This window comes from Mesoplodon bidens (genome assembly GCF_964165515.1).
Source record: "Mesoplodon bidens genome assembly, chromosome: 14".
Taxonomy (NCBI): domain Eukaryota; kingdom Metazoa; phylum Chordata; class Mammalia; order Artiodactyla; family Ziphiidae; genus Mesoplodon; species Mesoplodon bidens.
In genome coordinates, this window is record NC_138170.1 from 18,796,810 (window position 1) to 18,815,289 (window position 18,480).

General features: G+C 40.6%; 1 protein-coding gene across 2 annotated transcripts in view; it reads right to left on the reverse strand.

The window, feature by feature from the left end:
* The window catches only part of TBC1D8 (TBC1 domain family member 8), a 137,288-nt gene that overhangs the window by 79,928 nt on the left and 38,880 nt on the right, over window positions 1-18,480 (reverse strand). For both annotated transcript variants that reach the window (XM_081254936.1, XM_081254937.1), the window contains exon 2: window positions 9,428-9,538. In XM_081254936.1, the coding sequence (XP_081111062.1) occupies window positions 9,428-9,538 (111 nt within the window). The remainder of the gene's footprint in view (window positions 1-9,427; window positions 9,539-18,480) is intronic.

Here is an 18,480-nt window from a genome sequence, read left to right on the forward strand (position 1 = left end):
CTCGCTGAATGGATACAAAAACAAGACCCATATATATGCTGTCTACAAGAGACCCACTTCAGACCTAGGGACACATACAGACTGAAAGTGAAGGGATGGAAAAAGATATTCCATGCAAATGGAAATCAAAAGAAAGCTGGAGTAGCAATACTCATATCAGATAAAATAGACTTTAAAATAAAGAATGTTACAAGAGACAAGGAAGGACACTACATAATGATCAAGATATCAATCCAAGAAGATTTAACAATTATAAATATGTATGCACCCAACATAGGAACACCTCAATATATAAGGCAAATGGTAACAGCTATAAAAGAGGAAATCGACAGTAACATAATAATAGAAAGGGATTTTAACACCTTACTTACACCAATGGACAGATCAACCAGACAGAAAATTAATAAGGAAATACAAGCTTTAAATGACACAACAGACCAGATAGATTTAATTGATATTTACAGGACATTCCACCCAAAAACAGCAGATTACACTTTCTTCTCAAGTGTGCATGGAACATTCTCCAGGATAGATCATACCTTGGGTCACAAATCAAGCCTTGCTAAATTTAAGAAAATTGAAATTGTATCAAGTATCTTTTCCGACCACAATGCTATGAGACTAGATATCAATTACAAGAAAAAATCTGTAAGAAATACCAACACATGGAGGCTAAACAACATGTTACTAAATAACCAAGAGATCACTGAAGAAATCAAAGAGGAAAACAGAAAATACCAGGAGACAAATGACAAAGAAAATACTACGATCCAAAACCTATGGGATGCAGCAAGAGCAATTCTAAGAAGGAAGTTTATAGCAATACAATCCTACCTCAAGAAACAAGAAAAATCTCAAACAATCTAACCTTAGACCTAAAGGAACTAGAAAAAGAAGAACAAACAAAACCCAAAGTTAGTAGAAGGGAAGATATCATAAAGATCAGAGCAGAAATAAATGAAATAGAAACAAAGAAACAACAGTAAAGATCAATAAAACTAAAAGCTGGTTCTTTGAAAAGATAAACAAAATTGATAAACCTTTAGCCAGACTCATCAAGAAAAAGAGGGAGAGGACTCAAATCAATAGAATTAGAAATGAAAAAGGAGAAGTTACAACAGACACCGCAGAAATACAAAGCATCATAAGAGACTACTACAAGCAACTCTATGCCAATAAAATGGACAACCTGGAAGCAATGGACAAATTCTTAGAAATGTATCACCTTCCGAGACTGAACCAGGAAGAAATAGAAAATATGAACAGATCAATCACAAGTAATGAAATTAAAACTGTGATTTAAAATCTTCCAACAAACAAAAGTCCAGGACCAGATGGCCTCACAGGTGAATTCTATCAAACATTTAGAGAAGAGCTAACACCCATCCTTCTCAAACTCTTCCAAAAAATTGCAGAGGAAGGAACACTCCCAAACTCATTCTATGAGGCCACCATCACCCTGATACCAAACCAGACAAAGATACTACAAAAAAAGAAAATTACAGACCAATATCACTGATGAATATAGATGCAAAAATCTTCAACAAAATACTAGCAAACAGAATCCAACAACACATTAAAAGGATCATACACCATGTTCAAGTGGGATTTATCCCTGGGATGCAAGGATTCTAATATATGCAAATCAATGTAATACACCATATTAACCAACTGAAGGATAAAAACCATATGATCATCTCAATAGATGCAGAAAAAGCTTTTGACAAAATTCAACACCCATTTATGATAAAAAAAAAAAACTCTCCAGAAAGTGGGCACAGAGGGAGCCTACCTCGACATAATAAAGGCCATACACGATAAACCCACAGCAAACATTATTATCAATGGTGAAAAACTGAAAGCATTTCCTCTAAGATCAGGAACAAGGCAAGGATGTCCACTCTCACCACTATTATTCAACATAGTTTTGGAAGTCCTAGCCATGGCAATCAGAGAAGAAAAAGAAATAAAAGGAATACAAAATTGGAAAAGAAGAAGTAAAACTGTCACTGTTTGCAGATGACATGATACTATACATAGGGAATCCTAAAGATGCCACCAGAAAACTACTAGAGCTAATCAATGAATTTGGTAAAGTTGCAGGATACAAAATTAATGCACAGAAATCTCTTGCATACCTATACACTAACAACGGAAGATCAGAAAGAGAAATTAAGGAAAACAATCCTATTCCCCACTAAAACAAAAAGAATAAACCTACCTAAGGAGATAAAAGACCTGTACTCAGAAAACTATAAGACAATGATAAAAGAACTCAACGATGACATGAACAGATGGAGAGATACACCATGTTCTTGGATTAGAAAAATCAATACTGTGAAAATGACTATACTACCCAAAGCAATCTACAGATTCAATGCAATCCGTATCAAATTACCAATTGCATTTTTTACAGAACTAGAACAAAAAATCTTAAAATTTGTATGGAGACACGAAAGACCCCAAATAGCCAAAGTAATCTTGAGGGAAAGAAAGGGAGCTGGAGGAATCAGACTCCCTGACTTCAGACTATACTACAAAGCCTACAACAGAAATATAATAGAAATAATACTACAGAAATAATACTACAACAGAAATATAGATCAGTGGAAGAGGATAGAAAGCCCAGAGATAAACCCACGCACCTATGGTCAACTAATCTATGACAAAGGAGGCAAGGATATACAATGGAGAAAAGACAGTCTCTTCAATAAGTGGTGCTGGGAAAACTGGACAGCTACATGTAAAAGAATGAAATTAGAACACTCCCTAACACCATACACAAAAATAAACTCAAAATGGACTAAAGATCTAGGGACTTCCCAGGTGGCGCAATGGTTAAGAATCTGCCTGCCAGTGCAGGGTACATGGGTTTGAGCCCTGGTCCGGGAAGATCCCACACGCCGCAGAGCAACTAAGCCCGTGCATCACAACTACTGAGCCTGCGCTCTAGAGCCCACAAGCCACAGCTACTAAGCCTGCGTGTCACAACTACTGAAGCCCACGTGCCTAGAGCCCGTGCTCCGCAACAAGAGAAGCCACCACAATGAGAAGCCTGTGCAATGCAATGAAGAGTGGCCCCCCCTCACCGCAACTAGAGAAAGCCCATGTGCAGCAGCAAAGACCCAATGCAGCCAAAATAAATAAATAAGTTTATTTTTTTTTTAAAAAGTGGATTAAAGACCTAAATGTAAGACCAGACACTATAAAACTCTTAGAGGAAAATATAGGGAGAACACTCCTTGACATAAATCACAGCAAGATCTTTTTTGACCCACCTCCTAGAGTAATGGAAATAGAAACAAAAATAAACAAATGGGACCTAATGAAACTTAAAAGCACTTGCACAGCAAAGGAAACTATAAACAAGATGAAACGACAACCCTCAGAATGGGAGAAAATATTTGAAAATGAATTAACAGACAAAGGATTAATCCCCAAAATATATAAACAGCTCATGCAGCTCAATATTAAAAAAACAAACAACCCAATCAAAAAGTGAGCAGAAAACCTAAATAGACATTTCTCCAAAGAAGACATACAGATGACCAAGAGGAACATGAAAAGCTGCTCAACATCACTAATTATTAGAGAAATGCAAATCAAAACTACAATAAGGTATCACCTCACACCAGTTAGAATGGGCATCATCAGGAAATCTACCAACAACAAATGCTGGAGAGGGTGTGGAGAAAAGGGAACCCTCTTGCACTGTTGGTGGGAATGTAAAGTGATATAGCCACTATGGAGAACAGTATGGAGGTTCCTTAAGAAACTAAAAACAGAATTACCATATGACCCAGCAATCCCACTACTAGCCATATACCCAGAGAAAACCATAATTCAAAAAGATACATGCACCCCAATGTTCACTGCAGCACTATTTACAGTAGCCAGATCATGGAAGCAACCTAAATGCCCATCGACAGACAAATGGACAAAGAAGATGTGGTACATATATACAATGGAATATTACTCAGCCATAAAAAGGAATGAAACTGGGTCATTTGTAGAGACATGGATGGACCTAGAAACTGTCATACAGAGTGAAGTAAGTCAGAAATAGAAAAACAAATATCATGTATTAATGCATATATGTGGACTCTACTAGAAAAATGGTACAGATGAAACTGTTTGCAAGGCAGAACATCTACATGTTCTCTACAAGTGGGGGAAGGGGGGGATGAATTGAGAGATGGAATTGACATATATATACTAATATGTATAAAACAGATAATTAATTTAAAAAGAATAACTATTTAAGTAATAGAAGACATGAAGAGATGAAAAAATAAACTAACAAACAATGTACATGCCTTAATTTTAAAAAACACCTTATTGCTACAAAAAAGGTAACCATCATCGGAACCTTCAGCAAGTCAGTAATCTTTTTAATCACAGTCACATCACAGATCACTGATCACGGATCACTGTAACAAATAAAGAAAAACTTGAAATACTGAGGGAATGATCGAAATGTAACACAGAGACACAAAGTGAACAAATGCTGTTGGAAAAATGGCACCGATTTGCTCAATGTAGGGTTGGCCACAAACCTTGGACTGGTAAAAAAAAAAAAAATGCAACATCTGCGAAGCACAATCAAGTGCAGTAAAACGAGGTGTGCTCGTACGCGTTCCTCCAGGATCCCGGCCTCTCTCGCTTTCCTAACCCTGTTCCACCTGTACTCGCCATTTCCAGATGGCTATCTGATTCCCCACGGCCCTGGAAGGTCCGGTAGAGGGAGACGCCCCCTCACACACTCACCCAGGACTCCCTGGCACCAAGCATGAGTCGGGTATGAGGCAGGCATCAAATATTTCAAACGAGTGGACTTCGGGGATTGCAAGCATCCTAAAATATTTAAGTATCAGATGTTCGTTTAGGCTTATAAAATACTTAAAAATCAGAGCCCATTAAGTATCTAATAAAGGGCGGGATGAGTAAATCGGGCTACAGCCGTAAGACTGAATGCTGTGTAGCCATCAAACATGACACTGTGTCGCCCCGGAGCCCAGACTGGCTCCTGTGGACCTGCTGGGCTATGTGGACTCGGGACCCGAGCAGCCTTGTATACTAACTCCCCGCCACCGCCGACTCCCCAGAAGCCCATCTAGCGAGGAGACAAAAATTCAAATATGCTCATCAAAAGCCTCAAATCCAGAGCGAGCCCACCTCCCTTGCCTGGGGCAGAGGAGAGAAGAGGAATCCGGGGAGAAACTGGAGAGAAGACAGGGTTCTGTCCCTCCCATCCCACGTCCCAGCCAGCAGCATGCTAGCCCTCCCTGCTCTGTCCCCAAAATATGCATCAAAAAGCCACACTCACAGGGCTTCCCTGGTGGCGCAGTGGTTGAGAGTCCGCCTGCCGATGCAGGGGACACGGGTTTGTGCCCCGGTCCAGGAAGATCCCACATGCCGTGGAGCGGCTGGGCCCGTGAGCCATGGCCGCTGAGCCTGCGCGTCTGGAGCCTGTGCTCCGCAACGGGAGAGGCCACAACAGTGAGAGGCCCGCGTACCGCAAAAAAAAAAAAAAAAAAAAAAAGCCACGCTCACTATATTAATGCAAATAATACACTGACGGTCTGGGGAACCATGTCCAAGCGTGAGCAAGATGGGGAGAAACAGCACAGCCACCAAGCAAAACACTCCAAAGGGATGAAAAGAAGAGAATGAGGTGCTTGCTCAAAAGACAGAGATGCCGTCCTGAAGGAAAATGAAGAGGAAGAAATGGCCACAAAGGCTTCATGCTCCCAAACAATGTAACGGAAACGTGAGTTCAATAAAACAAGAGCTCAAAGATGAGACGGTGGAATTACAGAGATGAAACAGGAGATTGGAGACCTAAGAAAATGAACTGAGGATCAAAACCACATGACAGCAAAATCAGTAGATCAGTTAAAGGCAGCAGAGTCTGGAATTAACTTAGAGGAAAGGGTTACACAACCAGCATGGAAAGTGCAGCTGAAAACGGCAGGTCAAGAAAAACAGTCTTCCTGAAACGCTACTACACTTACTGTACCTAAAAGAAATACTGCCTTACATACCTTCCTTTATCTGCGTCTTCCCTAAACAGTTGCCTTTTAGCGCTGTAACAGAGAACTCCTATAGCATAACCAGTAATGCACATATGAAGGCAAAAGGAATACTGTCAAAGGGATGTACACTTGTACAGTCAATTCTTTTATTAAAGATCTACGCATTTTTACGAAGAGAAAAACAGAAATTAAAAGCAGACAACAGCTGTCTAACAAAGTGTCCTTGAAGTGAGGAATCCAATCAACAGAACATAAAATGCATTTTTAAAAATGTAATACGTACACAGAATGATACAAGAACATTTCCTTAAATGATTAAAGAAATCAATCTGGGGCTTCCCTGGTGGCACAGTGGTTAAGAATCCACCTGCCAATGCAGGGGACACGGGTTCGAGCCCTGGCCCGGGAAGATCCCACATGCCGCGGAGCAACTAAGCCCGTGCGCCACAACTACTGAGCCTAGGCTCTAGAGCCCGTGAGCCACAACTACTGAAGCCCGCGCGCCTTGAGTCCGTGCTCCGCAACAAGAGAAGCCACCGCAATGAGAAGCCCACGCACCGCAAAGAAGAGAAGCCCCCGCTCGCTGCAACTAGAGAAAGCCTGCGCACAGCAATGAAGACCCAACGCAGCCCAAAAAAAAAAAAAAAGAGAGAGAAATCAATCTGCGTCCTGGAAGAGCACGTGGAGTTCCAGAAAAATGTAACACGGTACACGCTCAAGGGAGTAACAGGTTATAAGCAAGTTACTAAAGGGACTAATGCTACTGAACTTCAGTGATAAAAAAGTTATCCCCACAAAAAGCACATCACCCACAATGGCGGGGGCAGGAATCAGACCAGCCTGAGATTTCTCCCTTTGCCACTTAACTACTGAAAGACCCCGAAGTGATGGCCACCAAGCTCCAGAGTCTGGCCAGAGCCCATCATACCCAGCCAAGGTGTCATTCGAGTCCAAAAGCAAGGCACAAACACTTGCAAATGTGAGACATTATTAGGAGAAGAAAACAGGAATATAGCCAATTAAGACAGGAACCAAAATAAAAGACTGTGTTGGGAAAGCTGTACCTGATGGAAGCATTAAATCAACTTACATAGAGAACTGAGCCAAATAATGGTGGAAAGCGTGGTTACAGAAGAGAATGGAAATTACCACGTACAATGAATAGTAAGACTTTTAAAAATGAGAGCCTGATGGACATATATACACTACCAAATGTAAAACAGGTATCTAGTGGGAAGCAGCCGCATAGCACAGGGAGATCAGCTCGGGGCTTTGTGTCCACCTAGAGGGGAGGGATAGGGAGGGTGGGAGGGAGATGCAAGAGGGAGGAGTTATGGGGATATATGTATATGTATAACTGATTCACTTTGTTATAAAGCAGAAACTAACACACCATTGTAAAGCAATTATACTCTAATAAAGATGTTAGAAAAAAAAAATGAGAGGCTGGGGAAGCAGGGGAGGGATGAGAACACTGGCATCCCTGTCCTTCAGGAGGGGAGTCAATGAACATTGCCAGAACGGAAACACTGTCTTCAAAAGCCACAATTCTGACATGTTTTTAAACATCTCTCCCCTTGACCTTAAATGAACCTTTTAGAAAGTAAGTGCTCGGTGTTTATTTGAAGTTTAACAGTTCTTTCGTTTCACTTCAGCATCTTTCCTTTTATTGAAATCCACTAAAAACAATATTTTTATTATAAACTAGCACTGTCAGACAAGCTGCATTTTTATAAAGCACGTCTATCCTTCTTCATAACTATCCCTGGACTTGTCTAAATGCATTAGAAAGTTGTGTTGGGAATTCCCTGGCGGTCCAGTGGTTAGGACTCAAGGCTTTCACTGCTGTGGTCCCAGGTGCAATCCCTGGTCAGGGAACTAATATCCCCAAGCCACGCAGTGTGGCCAAAAAAATACAAAAAAAAAAAAAAAAAAAGAAAGTTGTCTGGATGATGTGACCCCAGTGTCACTGGAGGTACCCTTGGGTGCCTGGGATGTGGGGCAAGATATATTTCCTTCTCTGTACTTTCCAGTATTAACTGATTATATTGAGAGTGCACCACTTCATCACTTAATGCAAATAGAGAATGATTTGTTCAAAAAAAACCAAAAAAAACAAAACAGACTGGAAAAAACATGCCAAGATGTGAACAGTTGTTAGTAATGGGGGGTATGGATGACAATTTTCTTCTTTAAACTTTCCTGTATTTTTTCCAGGAAAAAAATAAAAAGTCATCCAATGTTGTTCAAGAATGTGAGGTGACAATGAAAGTTTATGGTAATTAGTAAAATGTTAAGAGGAAAAAAACACAACTAAAAATCTCTGTGGAGAGGCACATACGCAGACACAAGAGTGATTAGCACCAGATAAAAGGTTATAGGTAATTTCTTTCTCCTCCTTTCTTACCTATTTTCTAATTTCTGAAGGGTGAACATTTATTACTTGTGTAATTAAAAAGACACATCTTGGGTTTTTTTTAATATACATTATTTTATTTTATTTTTATTTTTTTATTTTTGGCTGCATCGGGTCTTCGTTGCTGCATACAGGCTTCCTCTAATTGCGGCACGCGGGCTTCTCACTGTGGTGGCTTCTCTTGTTGCAGAGCACGGACTCTAGGCATACGGGCTTCAGTAGTTGTGTCATGCAGGCTCAGTAGCTGTGGCTCACGGGCTCTAGCGCTCAGGCTCAGTCGTTGTAGTACACGGGCTTAGTTGCTCCGCGGCATGTGGGATCTTCCCAGACCGGGGCACGAACCCGCGTCCCCTGCATCGGCAGGTGGACTCTCAACCACTGCGCCACCAAGGAAGCCCCGGTTTTGTTTTTTAATAGAAGTGGCTTCTCAGGGTGCAATGATTCCCAGCCCCAGAGGAGCTGGAGTGACAAGGCAGAGTACTGGACAGTGCATGCAGGAGGAACTGAAGCTCAGCTAGAGAGGATGCGAAGGTGATTTCTAAATTCCCGTAGGGCTCAGCCGTCCAGTGATTCAGTGCACACGTGGAACAAGGGTGAAGGCTGGCCTAAGACAGACCCAGCCCCAGACATCTCCCCTGCCCTGTTGCGGTATATGCACATGCCCCGGACTCGTGTGTTATGTCAGACACAAGATGAAGAAAACAGCTGGATTCACAGCCCCCCTGGACCAACACACCACTTGAAAGCCTGGATGCCCAAGCTTAGAGCCTCTACACGCTTCCAATGGTTGGAAAAAAAAAAGAAAGGAAGAACAAAGAGCTCATGGCAGCAGATGAGGTTCTAGAAGGAGTTACCTTCTAGCGTCACGACCATGCAGATACTCATGCTCAGACCTCAAGGTGGGGAACACTCCACCTGGAACAAAACTCACCCGTGGCCACGGCCCAGTAAACGTCCGATCCACTCAGTAACTCACCACATGCTATGGGAGAATACACCTGGGAGCCGGGGACCTGGAGCAGAATTCGAAACGGAGCGACCCGGGCATTGGAATCCAGCACCGCATCCAGGGCACCCACCAGGCGACCTTCAAGAGACAAGAAGACAACGCACGTGTGAGCACAGGAACAGACAGGCCAGCAGCCCACGTGCAGCCACCCGCTCCCTGTGCACGTGCCCTGCATCTAGGCTCGACCCCGGGCAGCAGGCCTGGTGTCCAGCTCGTGAAGCCCAGAGATCTAGCTGCCTTGTCGCGTTTCAGAGCATCTGGAACAGAGCCTGGCGTTTGTGGCCACTCAGCGCAGATTTGCAGAATCAATGAGTAAGTGAACAAGGGGCCCCCCCGACAAGCCACCCAAGCGAGCTGAGTCTTTGATTCCCCCAGCGGCACGGTACAGGAGGCCACAGCTTGCAGTAAATAAAGGCTAGGGATCCAGAGTCTGATGGCCTGACTTGAATTGTGGCTCCACTACTTTCCAGCTGTGTGACCTTGGGCAAGTTGTTTAACTTCTCTGCGCCCCAGTTTCCCCGTTTGTAAAATGGACTAACCACAGTGTATCTTCCTCACAAGGTAACTGTGAGAATTAAACCAGTTAATGTATGCAGCATTCAGAGGACTAGGACTATCACCTGGCCGTGAGAAGTATTACCTAAATGTTGCCCTTGATTATTATTATTATTATATCATCCTCGCAAAGGTGGAAGAATAATCCAGCAGGGAACTGTGAGAAGCAAATAAGAAAACATACTGAGGGCCTTCCCAGGTGGTCCAGTGGCTAAGACTCCATGCTCCCAATGCAGGGGGCCCAGGTTCCATCCCTGGTCAGGGAACTAGATCCCACATGCATGCTGCAACTAAGAGTCTGCATGCCGCAACTAAGGAGCCTGCCGGCTGCAACAAAGACCTGGCACAGCCAAATAAATAAATTAAATAAATATTAAAAAAAAAAAAGAAAATGTATCGAAGTCCTTCACAGACCATGAAGCACACAACACAAAAGTTTACCATCCTGTTGTCATGAAAAGCACCATGAATCGACGGCAAGGGAAAAAATGACAGCACCTGCTCCTGCCCAACCTTCTATTGCCTGGAACTCAAGACGGTTGAGAGGATTAAGACCCTCTAATTCTTATGTAACAGGCCCTGAGGAAGGGCCACAAGTTTCTGCAGAATGTCCCACAGTTTGGTTTTGTCTGATGCTTCATCATAATTAGAGCATAATTAGATTCAGGTTATACCTCTTTGCAATGAGTCACAGAAGTGATGTTGTATCCCTTTTATCCCATCCTGTCAGGTGCCAGGCGGTTTTGTTTTGTCCCGTTACTGATAACACTCCTTTGACGGGTGGATGAAGAGTGTCTGCCAAGCTTCCGGCCCGGGCGGTATCCCCTTTCTCTTTGTCATTAACAAGCACTCCGTGGAGAATTACTTTGAAACTCTGTTCCTCATTAACTTTTCAGCTTGTTCACTTAGCCATATCAGTCTGGGTTCACGTTTTCCTACTTTATCCAATGGGTTTGAGGCAGGAGGGAAGGGGACAGGGCACAACCCTTAAAGAATGACGCAGCCTTTGAGAAACACTGGATACGACACAAACTGGTTGCTACCACTGTCCCCCACCCCCGGCAGATGCCCTCCTCATCCTTTCCAGGCTCCAACTGCCCACGCACCCCACCCCCACACTCACCGCGATCTGTCCCACTCAATGGCTTTAGGGGAAGAAGGGAGAAAGGGTGTGTGGGTTTTTAGAGCAACTATTCCTTACGCTGCCCCCAATTTTTGCCTCCTTACTGGTTGGCTGATGACTTACAGATAACGGAGAGGCCTGAAAGCTCTCTGCTTTAATGTAGAATCCAAGCAGCAGCTTAGGGGAGCTCTGAGGAAACACACAGGTTGGGGGGAAGGGAGCAGTGTGGAGTTAAGGTTGCACTTGTGTAAGATTGATGAAACACGTCTGCCTATCAAATACGGGGGGGGGTAATAAGGAGGCCGATGGAGACTAGAAAAGGACTAAAGACCCTCACATGTACACATCCCACACATGCACACTTGGCACTCCCACCAAAACTCAGAGCTCCGTTTGGTAAAACCCTGAGCAACAAAAGACGGAAGTGGGCAGGCTGGGCAGTAACCCAGAGCAGGAGCAGTCTTTTTTTTTTTTTTTTTTTTAATTTTATTGAAGTATAGTTGATTTATTATGTTGTGTTAATTTCTGCTGTACAGCAAAGTGATTCAGTTTATATTTATATATATATATAAAATATATTCTTTTTCATATTCTTTTCCATTATGGTTTATCACAGGATATTGAGTAGAGTTCCCTGTGCTCTACAGTAGGACCTTGTTGTTTATCCATCCTATGTATAACCAGTTTGCATCTGCTAATCCCAACCTCCTAATCCTCCCCGCCTCCCCCTTGGCAACCACAAGTCTGTTCTCTAAGTCTATGAGTTTGCTTCTGTTACGTAGATATGTTTATTCAGATTCCACATGTAAGTGACATCATATGGTATTTGTCTTTCTCTTTCTGACTTACTTTACTTAGTACTGATGCCAAAAACCTGGCCTCTGTGCACCGGTGCTGAATCGAATCTCAGAGACAGAGTTTTGGGTGAAGCAGAAAAGAATAGCTTTATTGCTTTGCCAGACAAAGGGGGATACAGCGAGCTCGTGCCCTTAAAGACTTTAGGTGGTAAAATTGTACATTACCACAATATCAACAGGCTCTAGCGTGACAGTGGATGACATCTGAAAGAACAGCAAGACCCCATCTGAGGAGGAGCCCAAAGACAAGAGATCAAAACCAGGACACCTGAGGAATCTGAAACCTGAGGCACCTACAGCTGTAGCTATAGGCACCTACAGCAAACCTTAAACACAGCCCAAGTCACAGTAAGAATAACATACAATTCACAATAAAGAACCACTCTTCAGTTCTTACTACCTGACACATCATGTCTGGCTTTCAACAAAGAATACTGAAAGGCAAGAAAAAACATGATCTGAAGAGCTAGCAAGCATCAGAATGGGCATCATACATGGCACAGATCTTGGAATTATCACCCAAGGAATTTAAAATAACTGTGATTAATAGGTTAAGGGCTCCAATGAAAAGGTAGACAATATGCAAGAATAGATAGGTAATGTAGCAGAGAAATGGAGACTCTAAGAACTAGTCAAAAAGAAATGCTAGAAAGCAAAAACACACTAAAAGAAATGAAGACTGCATTTGGTGGGCTCATCAGTAGACTGGACACAGCCAAGATGAGCTTGAAGATAAGTAAATAGAAATCTCCCAAACTGAAATACAAAGGGGAAAAAAAGATGAAAAGACGAAAAAGAGCATCCAAGAACTGTGGAGCAACTTTAAAAGGTTTAAGATATACATAAATGGAATACCAGAAGAAGAAAGAGAAAACTGTTTGAAGTTATGATGGCTAAGAATTTCCTAGAATTAATTACAGACACCAAGCCACAGATACAGGAAGCTCAGACATCTAACAGGTTAAATACCAAAAAATACACACGTAGGCATATCATATTCAAATTGCAGAAACCAAAGACAAAGGGAAAATCAAAAACGGAAAAAACAGCTTACCTGTAGAGGAACGAAGAATTACAGCAGACTTCTTGTTAAAAACCATACAAGCAAGAGTATAGAATGAAATATTTAAAGCATTGAAAGAAAAAAACACCAGCCTAGAATTCTATATCCAGTGAAACTATTCATCAAAAGTAAAGGAGAAATAAAGAATTTTTTAAGCAAACAAAAACTGAAAGAATACATTTCCAGTAGACCTAACAGGTAATAAATGTTAAAAGAAGTCCTTCAGAGAGAAATAAAAATGATATGTCAGAACTAAGACCTACATAAAGAAAGCAAGTGGTGTGCTGGAGAAGAAATAAAAGCAAACTAAAATATTTTCTTTTTCTTATTTGTAATTGATCTAAAAGATAACTGTTAAAGTAATAATAGTGAAAATGCACTGGGTGATCACAGCACATGGAAGAAGTGAATAGCAGCAATGTCAAAGGATCAGAGGGAAGACCTGAAAACACTCTGTTATAAGACAGTGTTATTTGAAGGTAGACTTAGTTTGAAATGTATATTGCATACTCTAGGGCAACTCCTACAAAATTTTTTGAAAGAAGTATAATTGATAGCCTAAGAGGAGAGAAAATGGAATCATAAAATATTCCATTGAAACCAAACAAGGCAGAAAGAGACTTTTTTTAATGTAATGAAAACAAATATGGTGGATATTAATCCAACTACAGTTTACCCTTGAACAACACAGATTTGAACTGTACAGGTCCACATAATACATGGATATTTTTCAATAGTACATACTACAGTGCTGCATGATCCACGGTTGTTGAATCCCTGGTTGGTCGAATCCATGGATAAGGAGGAACCACAGAGCTGGAGGAATCAGGGCATTTGGAGCGCTAACTATAAGTTATACACAGATTTTTGACTGCATAGAGGGTCGGGACCCCTAACCCCTGCACTGTTCAAGGGTCAACTGTATATTATAATCACTTTCAATGTGAATGGTCTAAACACACTATGAAAAGACTGAGATTTCCGAGTGGATTAAAAAAAATTTTTTTTAAATCTCAGTTGTATGCTGTCCCCAAGAAACCCACTTTATTAGAGTCAGATTAAAGGAAAAGGGATTGGGGGGGAGGGGGAGGCACAGTAAAGAAATGGAAAAAGATATACCATGCTAACATTAATGAAAAGAAAGATGGAGTAGCTATATTAATCTTCAGACAGAGGAGACTTCAGAACAAGAAAAATAAAGGGGGGCATTACATAATGATAAAGGGGTAAATTGTGCAAGAAGACACAGCAATCCTTGTGTGCATCTAACAGAGCATCAAAATACATGTAGCAAAAACTGATAGAACTGTAAGGAGAAATAGATTAATATACTACTATAGTTGGGGATTTCAATACCCACCTTTCAGTAATTGATAGATCAAGCAGGTAGAAACTCAGTAAGGATCCATCAACTGGATCTAAATGACATGGATAGAACATTCCATTCAACCACAACAGAATACACATTCTTCAAGCTTGCATGGAATATTCACCAAGATAGAACAGTCTGGGCCATAAAACATACCTTAACAAATTTAAACAGAATATAAAATCACATAAAGTACATTCTCAAATTACAGTGGAATTAAACTAGAAATTACTAACAGAAAGATAGCTGGAAAATCCCCGAATATATGGAGATTAAACACACTTGCAAACAACACATGGGTCAAAGAAGAAGTCTTAAGTTTTTAAATATTTGAACTAAATAAAAATGAAAACACAACTTAGAAAAAAATGTACAATGTAGCAAAAGCAGTGCTTAGAGAGAAATTTATAGCAATAAATGCATAAATTAGAAATGAGGAAAAAGCTGAAAATCAATAATCTAAGCTCCTCCTTTAGGAAACTACAGAAAGAAGAGCAACATGATCCTAAAGAAAGCAGAAGAAAATAATAAAAATTGAGCAAAAAAAGTTAACGAAATTCAAAATAAAAAAACAACAGCAAAGGGCTTCCCTGGTGGCGCAGTGGTTGAGAGTCCGCCTGCCGATGCAGGGGATGCGGGTTTGTGCCCCGGTCCGGGAGGATCCCATATACCGTGGAGCGGCTGGGCCCGTGAGCCATGGCCGCTGAGCCTGCGCATCCGGAGCCTGTGCTCTGCAACGGGAGAGGCCACAACAGTGAGAGGCCCGTGTACTGCAAAAAAAAAAAAAAAAAAAAAACAGCAAAAAATCAATAAAGCCAAAATCTGATTCTTTGAAAAGATCAATAAAAGTGATAAGCCTCTAGCTAGGCTAAGGAAGGAAAAAGGAGGGAAGATATCAATACAAATTACCAATATCAGAAATGAAAGAGAGGTTATCACTACTGGTCCCTTGGATATTAAAAGGATACTAAAGGAATACCATGAACAACTCTATACTCACAAATTTGATAACTTACATGAAGTGTACCAATTCCTTGAAAGATACAAATTACCAAAACTCACACAAAGAGAACTAAATCATTTGAATAGGCCTATATTTATTAAAGAAATTCAATCAATAATTTAAAACCTGCCCAATAAAAGTAAATACCAGGTCCAGACGGTTTCACTGGTGAATTTACTAAATGTTAAGGAAGACATGATAATAATCCTTCACAATCTCTTTCAAAAAAAACAAAAGCAGAGGGAACACTCCCTACCTCATTCTCTGAGGCCAGCATTATCCTAATACCAAAACCAGATAAAGATTTTACAATAAAGGAAAACTACAAACCAGAATCTCCCATGCAAAAATCCTCAAAAAAATATTAGCAAATCAAATCCAACAATGTATGAAAAGAATTATGTGCCATAAACAAGAGGGACTTAATCCAGGTATACAAGGCTGGTTCAACATTTGCAAATCAATCAGTGTAATACACCACATCAACCAACTAAAGAAGAAAAAATCATATGATCATATCAATCGATGCAGAAAAAGATTTGACAAAAATCCAACATCCATTCATGGTTAAAATCAAACCAACCATCTTTGGGCAAACTAGGAATCAAGAACCTCTTTCGTGTGATAAGGAATATCTACAAAACACCTACAACTAACATCATAATGGTGAGAAACTGGATGTTTTCCTGCAAAGATGAGGAATAAGGCAAGGATGTCCCCTCTCACTACTCCTACTCAACACCATACTAAAAGTCTAGCTAGTGTAGTAAGACAAGAAGAGTAAATAAAAGGTATACAGATAGGGAAGGAAGAAATGAAACTACCTTTGTTCACAGATGACATGCGTGTTTTTATAGAAAAATCCCAAAGAATCAATAAACAGACAAACAAAAACTTACAGAATAAGCAAATATAGAAAGGCTGCAGGACGGAAGGTTAATATGACAAGTGCTTTCCTAAATACCAGCAATGAACAACTGGAATTTTAAAAATGTAAATACCACTGACAATAGCAAAAGGTGTTTTTATTAGGTTGAAGTCTAACAAAATATGCACAGGATCTATATGCAGAAAACTACAAAACTCGATGAAAGAATTCAAAGAAGATCTAAACAAATGGAGAGATAGTCCACGTTCATGGATTGAAAGATTCAATACTGTTAAGATGTCAATTCATCCCAACCTGATCTACAGATTCAGTGCAATACAATAAAAATCCTGGCAAGCTATTTTGTAGATATTAACAAATCGATTATAAAGTTTACTTGAAAAGGCAAAGACCTAGAAGAGCCAGTAACAATACTGAAGAAGAACAAAGTTGGAGGGCTCACGCTATACAACTTCAAGACTTAACTACAAAGCTACAGTAATCAAGACAATGTGGTATTGGCAATAGGATACACAGGTCAATGGAAAAGAATCAGATCATATCTCAGAAATATATCCTACAAATCAGTCAACTGATCTTTGACAAAGGAGCAAAGGTATTCAATGAAGGACAGTCTTTTCAACAAATGGTTCTGGAACAACTGGACATCCATATGGAAAAAATTAATTAACCTAAGACATCGACCTTCCACCTTTCAAATATTAACCCAAAATGAATCACATACCAAGTGCTGACAAGGATGCCAGCAACAGGAGCTCATTCATTGCTGATGGGAATGCTGATGGTACAGCCACTGTGGAAGACAGTTTGGTAGTTCTTGCTGAGCTAAACATATAGTCTTACACCATCCAGCAATCACACTCTTAAGTATTCATCCAACTGTTGTTTTGAAAATTCATGTCCACACAAAAACCTGCATACAAATATTTACAGAAGCTGTATTCATAACTGCCCCAAACTGGAGGCAACCAAGCTGTCCTTCAACAGGTGAACGGATAATCAAACTGTGGTACATTATTCAATGGAGTATTATTCAGTGATAAAAAGAAGCAAACTATCAAGCCATGAAAATGGAAGAGAGAGAGAACTTAAATGCATATTGCTAAGTGAAAGAAGCCTTCCTGAAAAGACTGCATTCTGTATGATTCCAACTATCCTGGAAAAATGAAAAGGGAAAACTACAGCAAGGGTAGAAAAATCAGTGATTGCCAAGAAGAAGCTGAATTAGGCAAACATAGGGGAATTTTAGGGTGATGAAACTGCTCTGTATAATATTGTAATTGTGTATACATGACACTATAGCTTTGTCAAAATCCACAGATGTTTCCAGCATAAAGAGTGAAACTTAATGTCTGCAAATTTTGAAAAAAAAATCATTTAGGAGGTCCGGGGGTTCCCGAGTGAATGCAGAATATGACCAAAAAAAATCTAATTGTATTACAAATGTATGAAACAAGGGAGCAAAGGCAGTAAAGGGAAACGGCGTTGACTTAAGTAACTTTGGAAATGAACAGAGTCTTTAGGACGTAAGGCCAAAGAAACATACATAAGTTCTGTACTCCATGGATTCTACCTTTACAACTCTGATACACTTCTGGTATAGTAGAAATGAGCAAATAAGAAAAAGGATGATGGAAGGTGTAAGCCAGGCTCCTAACTGGAGTGGGAGTTTACAGATAAGCAAGGCAAAGCGGCAAGAATAATCTACATGGTAATGAATCAGAGTCAAAGGCACAGGTACAAACTGATGTTTAGTTTACTATAGATACAAATGGCTACATATAGAAACACTTACTGATGTGTATATATACAAGGGTAATATATATAATTCCTTTCTCTGTCAGCTGAGAGGGCCCAGACGCCATGAGCACACGCAGCACCCAGATCTTGGTTTCTAATACCAACCTCCAGAAAAAGGGGATTAGTGCTCTTTGGAAAAATGGTTGATTCCAGGACTGGAGGAGGAAATATACAAGATGATCCTGGAGCATCTTGTAGCAGCTGAAACATAAGAAAGTGCCCCCCAAAAACCCAAAAAAGTCCCACAGTATGGGAAGTGGAGGGAGTAACTTTTCAGTGGAGAAACCTGACAAGCACTACCTTGGCCAGGTGATCACGGTCAACATGTCATAAACCACATTAATAGCATGCACTCTTGATA